The following is a 10,277-nucleotide window of genomic DNA, read 5'->3' as shown; positions in this document are numbered from 1 at the left end:
TTTCTTTCCTAGCATCAGGGGAGCCCCATCTCCCAAATTTCGTTGTTTGGTACCTGTACTATATCAATGACAATAAAGACAATAAAGACATTCATTTTTAGCTAATCAGTTTTAGCTAATGGAGGTTTAAATTCGCCGCTCCCGGCGAAATGCATTCTGGGAGGCAGTATGCATACTTATTATTAGTAGGCAGTATGCAGTATATACTCATTGAGTATGCTAGTATGCAGTATGCTAGTATACCATTCCGAACACAGCCTTAAGCCCAATGCACACGGCGTGCGGTTTTGTCGCACGGCAACATTCGATTCTCCATTCACACCAACGAAGTGAGTATATATCCCACCGCCGAAGTGAGTGGGTGTGAATGGAGAATCGAATGTTGTCCTGCGACAATATCGCACGCCGTGTGCATTGACGTGCGATGCGATATTGTCGCAGGACAACATTCGATTCTCCATTCACACCCACTCACAAACACACAGGACTCTACATGGTAAAGAAAAACCCCTTCACAACATCCAGCCAAGTGAAGAACAGTCTCCAGGAGGTAGGCATATCATTATCCATGTGTACCATAAAGGGAAGACTTCACACAAGCAAATACAGAGGGTTCACCACAAGGTGCAAGCCATTCATAAGCCTCAAGAATAGAAAGGCCAGATTAGACTTTGCCAAAAAACATCTAAAAAAGCAAGCCCTGTTCTGGAACAGCATTCTTTGGACAGATGAAACTGTCAACAAGATCAACCTGTACCAGAATGATGGGAAGAAAAAAGTATGGAGAAGGCTTGGAAGTTGAACGGCTCATGATCCGACGCATACCACATCATCTGTAAAACACGGTGGAGGCAGTGTGATGACATGGGCATGCCTGGCTTCCAATGGCACTGGGTCACTAGTGTTTATTGATGATGTGACAGAAGACAGAAGCAGACGGATTAATTCTGAAGTGTTTAGGGATATTCTGTCTGCTCAGATTCAGACAAATTCAGCAAAGTTGATTGGATGGCGCTTCACAATACAGATGGACAATGACCCAAAACATACTGCGTAAGCATAAGCAACCCAGGACTTTTTTAAGGCAAAGAAGTGGAATATTCTGCAATGGCCAGAGTCAATCACCTGATCTCAACCCGATCAAGCATGCATTTCACTTGCTGAAGACAAAACATAAGGGAGAAAGACCCACAAACAAACAACAACTGAAGATAGCTGCAGTAAAGGCCTGACAAAGCATCACAAAGGAGGAAACCCAGCATTTGGTGATGTCCATGTGTTCCAGACTTCAGGCAGTCATTGTCTGCAAAGAATTCTCGATATTAAAAATGAACATTTTATTTATGGTTATGTTAATTTGTCCAATTACTTTTTAGCTCCTGAAAATAGGGGACTGTGTATAAAAATGGTTGCAATTCCTAAACGTTTCATACAATATTTTTGTTCAACCCCTTGAATTAAAGCTGAAAGTCTGCACTTCAATTACATCTCAATTGTTTAATTTCAAATCCATTGTGGTGGCGTACAGAGCCAAAATTATGGAAATTGTGTCACTGTCCAAATATTTCCGGACCTAACTGTATGTGCTACGAGGTTATATCCCCCCACCATTGAGGTGCTTCAAGTGCCAAAAGTATGGGCATGTAGCGGCTGTGTGCAAAGGCAAGCAGAGATGTGGAAGGTGTGCTGGTGACCATGAATATGGGAAATGTGAAAAGGATGCCAAACTAAAATGTTGTAACTGCGGGGGAGAACATAGCTCTGATTACGGGGGATGTGAGGTCAGTAAGAAAGCAGCAGAAGTACAGCAAGTAAAAGCTTCTCATGGGCTCACATATGCTGAAGCAGCCAAAAGAGTGATGAAGGCTCTATTACCACTCTACTTGGGAACTTTGAGAAATTCATGTTTTCATGTTCTTATATCACTATTTGCACTTCTGTCTACACCTCAAACAGAGGCTGGGAGAAAAATCACTAATGAAACTGCAGCAACAAATGCTGCTAAACGACGTGGTACATCGCTACTAACGTCTAACTGCGTTTTTAAAACATCACAACATGCTGAGAGAACATGAACATGCTAAAAACACATAACTACACAATCAGATGAACACAGTCGGTTTTTTTGTTTTTTTTTTAAACGAAAGTATGTTTACAAGTAAAGTTGTCCCTCACCAGTAGTAGTGATGTTAAACTGTTGTTTATTATATCGAATGGGTACTTTGTTTTGCGTGTTTCAAAAAAAAAACGAAATTCAGATATTGTTGACACAATAAGTTTCACTTAAGTTTAACTGGTTTGTGGTTTCACCAGCTGGTGTCACAGATTCTAAACCATAGAATTTAGCTGGGAGTAGCTAAAATATACAAAATAGTCCTACCTTGAGGATCGTTGTCCATGGTCCAGTCAGTGACAAGAGTGCGTCTTTTGAACTGACTTGTGACGTCATCAACTCTAGTTCCATCACCTCTGATGACATCACCTCTGATGACAGCAGCAGCAGAATGGATTCTGAAGTGGACACAAACGTCTTATCTAGCCTACAAGCAAATGGTCAGCGCTTTATCATACAGCAAGCAAACATACTGCAAAAGTAATATGAGATCAAAAACACACTTTATTCAATTTTTAAAAATATATATACAGTATATCTCAAAAGTGAGTACACCCTTTAGATTTTTGCACATATTCTGTCATATCCTTTCAGGGGATAACACTATCTTAATGAAACTTTGATATAACTTAAAGTAGTCAGTGTGCTGCTTGAATAACAGTATAGATTTATTGTCCATTGAAAATTACTCAGTACACAGCTGTTAATGTCTAAACAGCTGGCAACAAAAGTGAGTACACCCCATAGTGAACATGTCTAAATTGTGCCCAAAGTGTCAATATTTTGTGTGACCACCATTGTTATCTAGCACTGCTTTAACCCTCCTGTGCATGGAATTCACCAGAGCTGCACAGGTTGCTTCTGGAATCTTCTTCCACTCCTCCATGACGACATCACGGAGCCCACGGATGTTGGACACCTTGCACTCCTCCACCTTCCTCTTGAGGATGCCCCACATGTGCTCAATTGGGTTTAGGTCTGGAGACATACTTGGCCAGTCCATCACCTTAACCTTCAGCTTCTTCAGCAAGGCCGTTGTCATCTTGGAGGTGTGTTTAGGGTCATTATCATGTTGGAAAACTGCCCTACGGCCCAGTTTCCGAAGAGAGGGGATCATGCTCTGCTGCAGGATGTCACAGTATATATTGGAATTCATGTGTCCCTCAATGAAATGCAGCTCCCCAGTGCCGGCAGCACTCATGCAGCCCCAGACCATGATGCTGCCACCACCATGCTTGACTGTAGGCAAAACACATTTGTCTCGGTACTCCTTACCAGGGTGCCGCCACACACGCCGGACACCATCTGACCCAAACAGGTTTATTTTGGTCTCATCAGACCACAGGACATGGTTCCAGTAACTCATGTTCTTGGATTCATTGTCTTCAGCAAACTGTTTGCGGGCTTTCTTATGCATCGGTTTCAGAAGAGGCTTCTGTCTGGGGCGACGGCCATACAAACCGATTTGATGCAGTGTGCGGCGTATGGTCTGGGCACTGACAGGCTGACATCCCACTTCTGCAACCTCTGCAGCAATGCTGGAAGCACTCGCACGTCTATTTTTGGAAACCAACCTCTGGATATGACGCTGAGCACGTGGACTCAACTTCTTTGGTTGACCCTGGTGAGGCCTGTTCCGAGTGGAACCTGTCCTGGAAAACCGCTGTATGATCTTAGCCACTGTGCTGCAACTCATTTTCAGGGTGTTGGCAATCTTCTTATAGCCAAGGCCATCTTTGTGAAGCGCAATAATCATTTTTTTTAAATCAGGTATTCGCTAATCCCATCCCTGTCTTAAAATGTGGTTCTGTGATCGACCACACTTGTTCCATGTCTGCACTGTGATCAACGCAGACACGAGGCAGCTTTCATTGTCAACAGCTGGCCACTTTGACTGGATATCATAGAGAACACAGACCACATTTTAGGCTTCCTTCACTTCATTGTGACTATTCATGTTCATCTTCTGTGTGTGCCTAGCCTGTACACTGTATACCCGGAAACATTGGACACTAGGTATCTAAAATACTGTAAGACAAATTCCTTTGAACTGTGACATAAGAAACTGTCAATAATTGTTTGTATGGCAACAAAAGTGTTGCAGTGTTGAGTACAGCGAAATCATGGTAAGCCTTCCATTATGTACTAGAATTGTTGTGGAGGACAATAGTAGCAAAGCCTTGGAAAATATTTTGTGCACAGTGCAAATATAATAGGCATGTGTAAAATGACTTTGCACTAATTGCACCAATATGTAATATGTAATCATAAACCTCATTGATAATCTACCTCACTATAATTTGCATACAACTGTGACATTGACACCTGGCCTAGCCTATTCATAATTCATGCCTTTCTCAGGGTAAATAGAACAGAACTGAGTGTGTGTGTAATTTCACTGTAGGTCAACAGTATTTGCTGCTATGCTAATATTGTATTCATGCTGCATTGTATTCAGTCCCCTCACAGCATAAAATTAAAATGTCCTCAGGATTTATTTCGATGCTTGGGGCTCCAGTTTAACACAAGAAGAAACACCAAACAAATGATTGAACTAATCTCTTTATTACATTCATAGAACATGAATGTCACAGTGCATTCAGACCAGTGGAGGTAGAAATCGGAGGACCATTGCGTACATTACAATGAGCCTGTCCTTCGATTTCTACCTCCACCAGCTTCCACTGAGGCTTGAAGGTCCTAGACACTGCACTCTGCCCTGCGTGGGGTGACAGTCAGTCCATCTGTCCTCCACAGCACATCGGTCCACAGACACCTGACTGAGGTTTAAACTGCAGACTTCATTAACTGCAGAAGAGGATGACTGCACTACCACCCAACCACCTGTAGAGGGAGCTAGTGGTTCTAGAGCCTACATGAGCCCAGCAGAACCAACCGCAAAATTGCTTCATATTTCAATCAACAGTTAAGATATAGGAAATCACCTTTACAGATTAGACATTGGTGGCAATTTGTCACTGGTACAAGCCACCATAACTGTTATCATACAAACTACAAATAACAAACTACAAATTATATTAATTGGAGTCCTAAATCTATACCTCTTCCCCATGGTTTCGGCTGTGATTATGATTATGATGATGCTGGTGATGGTGCTGGTGATGATGGTGAGGATGATGATGGTGATGATGGTGATGAATATGTACGTGGGGCGCTTTGCCATCCTCAGGCAACATGGCACCTGCTGACTCTCCGTCACCTGGAGGTGCGTCGGGGAGGAGGACTGTGGGTAGTGTAGTCTTCTCTGCCTCTGGCATGCTGTCTGTTGTGTTAGCGCTCAGCCTAGTGTTCAGAGTGTGGTGGACCTGGGTGCTGTTAGGGCCAGCTGACAGGGTGGAGTTTGAGTCTCCCTGTTAAAGGACACACAGCACAGCAGACACGCACACAGAGGAGATTATAGGTTAGATCCACTATATGTACCTCTACTGTAGGAGTGTGTGCGTGTGTGCAGTTACGTATGTCATTGTGATAGGTGGTGTGTGTGTGTGTGCGTGTGTGTTTGTGTGCAGTTACGTATGTCATTGTGATGGGTGGTGTGTGTGTGTGTTTGTGTGCAGTTACGTATGTCATTGTGATAGGTGGTGTGTGTGTGTGTGTGCGTGTGTGTTTGTGTGCAGTTACGTATGTCATTGTGATAGGTGGTGTGTGTGTGTGAGTTTCATTAGGTCAAGCATCATCTGTGTGTGTGTGTGTGCGCGTGTGGACTCACTGAGCAGTTACAGATGTCCCTGTGGTAGGTGGCTCTGATGGCTGCCTCTATGTAGGGGTAGTGGAGGAAGCTGTAGGGAAGAACTATGTGGAACGTCAGCCGCCCGCATCTAGGAGAGGAGGAGAGGAGGGGGGAGGAAGAGAGGAGTGTACGGGAGAAGAGAGGAGAGGAGCGGGGAGCGGAGAGAAAGAGAGGAGTGGAGGATTGGCGAGAGGATAGGAGAGGAAGAGAGGAGAGATGGGGAGAGGACAGGAGAGGTGAGGAGAGGAGGAGGGGGAAGAGGAGGAGATTGGAGAGTAAGAGAGGAGGAAAGAGAGAAAGATACATGGCCAAATCAATGAGAAGTCATCATCTTTAAACCTGACAGGCTTCGTATGAACCATTACATAATATGTATAACTATGTATAGTGACAGCATTCTGAGTGCCCTGTCTATTCGCTAGATGCTATAAGGGATCCTTGGGATGACCCTACCCTAAACCCTAGACCATTTACCATAACCCTTGCCTGACCTTAACCTTTACCTAACCGTAACCATAACCATTACCTAACCATAACCATAACCATTACCTAACCGTAACCATAGCCCTTACCTAATCTTAACCATAACCCTTACCTAACCTTAACCATAACCCTTACCTGACCGTAACCATAGCCCTTACCTAACCTTAACCCTTACCTTAACCCTAACCCTTACCTTAACCATAACCCTTACCTAGCCTTAACCATAACCCTTACCTGACGGTAACCCTTACCTAACCTTAACCATAACCCTTACCTAACCATAATCATAACCCTTACCTAACCTTAACCATAACCCTTACCTAACCTTAATCATAACCCTTACCTAACCTTAATCATAACCCTTACCTAACCTTAACCATAACCCTTAATCATAACCCTTACCTAAACCTTAACCATAACCCTTACCTAAACCTTAACCATAACCCTTACCTAACCATAACCCTTACCTAACCTTAACCATAACCCTTACCTTTTTTTGTAATCTATTATTTATTACAAAACAGTACACGTGAAAAACTCACAATTACAACACAAAACAAAATAAGTGTCTGTCCTGATTTCCCCCCTTATCTTACACCCCCCACTATAAACACATGAGTAACCCCACCCCACCCCCACCCCATGGACCATAACCATAACCTTTACCTATCCTTAATCATAACCCATACCCAACCTTAACCATAACCCTTAATCATAACCCTTACCCAACCCTACAAGTTTTCAATCTCAGATTCACTAGGATGACCAGCGTTAGAGTCGGCCTTCCCAAGCATCCCACTTAGCATCCACCCACCCTCCCTCCCTCCCTCCTACCTGTCGTATACCAGGAAGTCATCCTTGTCTCCGTCCAGGGCCTCCCAGACATCCTCCTGCAGCGGGCCCTGCTGGTACACGGGGACACCAGGGGGCGCTCTCCTCTTCAGCTCCCAGTACATGGCCCTGGACTGGGCCTCGCGCTCGTTGACGATGAGGTAGGACACGTCCGTCAGGTTGCTGCGGAGCAGTCTGGCACGCAGGCCTCCGATCCTGCTCAGAGACATCACGGATCATTAAGACGACAAGTCGACAATCTGTTCCTCTCTCTTGCTCTCCTGGGGGTTATTCCATCAATGTTGCTAAAGGAAAATCCAGGCTTCCTTTGATCAGTCTCACGAGATTTATCAAAATAAGCCTGGATTGTCCTTCAGCAACGTTGATGGAATACCCCCCTGTACTATAGAAGCTTAGTTTAGAAATACAACAAATTACAATGTTATATAGTCCACTGATATTGTAAAAAATATCTTTAAAAAATGTATAATAAAAAGAAAATATATATAGCAATTCCTCACACCGGACAGTTTAGCATCTTATTGACCACTAGTTGGCGCTCATTTCATTAGTTCTGGTCCCGTTCTTTCTCTTACTTGGTGGCCTGCGTGAGACAGAACTGTCAGCTGGCTTTCAGCAGAGCCACCACAACTACATTCCCCAGGAGCGCCGCCATGGGGGCTCCGATCCCTTTGATGTCCCAGTGAGGCGCAGGCTTGCAGATCCAGGAGGTGTTGTTGCTGTCCTCCTCCCCCTCCACGGCCAGAGCTGAAGCCCACACCAGCCCTGGCAGGAGAGCAGACAGACACAGAGCCCAGAGACCCTGCATTGTCTCCTCGTGTCTATCGGGCCACTGTCAGTCGATCCAATCCTCTCACCTTAAAAACAGGTTCAGGAGCTTGAGAAAGCAGAACGGTCATCTTTCCGATCCGTCGTATCATTCAACATTGTTTGTTTTCCGAATCGATGATTTCTGACTGATTTCTACTCTCTACTATACTGTTGTCACATTCAGGGGAGGTTGGTGGAGGAAGAAATCGGAGGGCAGGCTCATTGTAATGCACGAAACTTTGGATAACAATCCTCATTCCGTTCCATGCATTAGAATGAGCCCCGTCCTCTGATTTTTCTACCTCCACCAGCCTCCCCTGCTCTCTACTGAGGAACACGTGAATGCCACATGACAGACATTATGGAATTATTGAGGAATTCATCCAATGCGCTGTAACGATTATGAAAGATAACTGTCATCACTAACCTCTGTGTCGGCCTCCTTTCTGCTTGACTCTGGGTGACACAGTTTCACCGCTGTTTTTAAGCCCTCATTTCAGCTAAGCACAGCCCCCCAAAAGTAATGGATGAGCGAGTCTGTTCGGGGGTTAAGGGGTCGGGTAAACAACTCCATTTGGCCTGGGGGGGGAAATCTTCTTCTCGTCTGATCAATAAAGTGAGTAGGTGGTTTGTACTAAGCCGAAAACACTCACTTTTAGTTAGGACATCTGTTGTTTGTTTCAGCTAAATATTTGGTTGTACAATAATGTGGGGCAAGTTACAGTGAATACAAATTCCTCCTAAAAGCCAACACCAGGGGAGGCAGAAATCGGAGGACGGGCTCATTGTAATGCATGGAATGGAATGAGGAGTGGTATCAAACACACGTGTTGCTCTGATTCGAACCCTGTACATTCATCACCAAAGACATGACTGTTTCAGAGGGCTGTGTTTATATTATGTCATGCGCAGTTATTGATCACAGTAGAGCAATGTTTACTATGGGTCAGGGTTGAAAAACAACCAGCCAACACATGTCCCTAAGGACGGCAGATAGACAGAATCATTCCTAAATCAATCATTTTGATCATTCACGAAAAGTCAATCATTCCGATCAGATCACCATTAATCAATCATTCGGGTCATTCACCATAATCCATAACCAAATTCTACTGATTCCATCGGACCGCTTGTCTAGTTGTCCTGGCACCCCAGCACCATACACAACTGTATATTCACATTCTGAACCAAACCTTTGAACTGTATTACACAAACTAGCCGCAGACATTGTCAACAAACTGCCTTCAGCCTCAGTCTCAACTGCGTGGTTGTTGTTTTTTGTTCTCAATAATCTCAGTCTCTAAGTAGCACACAATGCTATCTGCTATATGTTTTCACCCCCAGAATGATTACTCTGGGTCAAAGTACAGGGCAGAGTAAACTAACAGGGGGCGGCAGTGGCTCAGGAGGTAGAGCCGGCGTCTAATGATCGCAAGGTCGGCAGTTCGAAACCCCGGTTGGCCGTGTGTCCAGGTGCCCTTGAACAAGGCACTGAATCCCTAATACAAGGGGTCAAGTTGATTGCTTGGCAATAAAACAATGATTATAACAGGAGGGTACTGTATCTACTCTGGTCTGCACTGGGCATGTTTCAGCCAGGAGTAGGCCTACCATACACACCAATGTTACCACCCACCCACACACATGTTAACGCCATACACAGCAATGTTACCACACACACCAATGTTAACACCATACACAGCAATATTACCCCACACACACCCCAATGTTAACGCCATACACACCAATGTTACCACACACACACACACACACACACACACACACACACACACACACACACACACACACACACACACACATGTTAACGCCATACACAGCAATGTTACCACACACACCAATGTTAACGCCACACATACCAATGTTAACGCCACACACACCAATGTCAACGCCACACACACCAATGTTACCACACACACACCAATGTTACCATACACACCAATGTTACCACACACACACACACACCAATGTTAACACCATACACACCAATGTTAACACACACACACACCAATGTTACCATACACATCAATGTTAACACCATACTCACCAATGTCACCATACACACGAATGTCACCTGTAGTGACCCCAGAGTATTTGCACCAACACAGCAACCATTCCCCTGGTGGGGCAGAGTGATAAGGAAGACACTGTAACCATACCCAGCTGCCCTGCATTCCCTAATCAGCCGGGAGGCCCAGGGAAGCAGGCTCGTTAGCCCGACAGGCCACACCTGTGCCCCCTCACAGGAGT

The 10,277-nt window shown here is 44.7% G+C and overlaps 1 protein-coding gene across 1 annotated transcript; it reads right to left on the bottom strand.

Annotated features, from left to right (window-relative positions):
- Positions 1-4,669: 4,669 nt before the first annotated feature.
- On the bottom strand, positions 4,670-8,529 carry selenop2 (selenoprotein P2). Its single transcript, XM_080546341.1, has 5 exons — positions 8,437-8,529; positions 7,775-8,056; positions 7,182-7,394; positions 5,844-5,952; positions 4,670-5,484 (listed from the first exon to the last, which is right to left on the bottom strand). Exons 2-5 carry the CDS (start codon positions 8,005-8,007, stop codon positions 5,170-5,172), a joined length of 870 nt encoding a protein of 289 aa, XP_080402467.1. The 5' UTR covers positions 8,008-8,056; positions 8,437-8,529; the 3' UTR covers positions 4,670-5,169.
- Between the last annotated feature and the right edge of the window lie 1,748 nt (positions 8,530-10,277).

The sequence above is a fragment of the Nansenia antarctica genome (genome assembly GCF_963989245.1).
Source record: "Nansenia antarctica genome assembly, chromosome: 16".
NCBI lineage: Eukaryota > Metazoa > Chordata > Actinopteri > Argentiniformes > Microstomatidae > Nansenia > Nansenia antarctica.
This window is presented reverse-complemented; position numbering and strand designations above follow the sequence as displayed.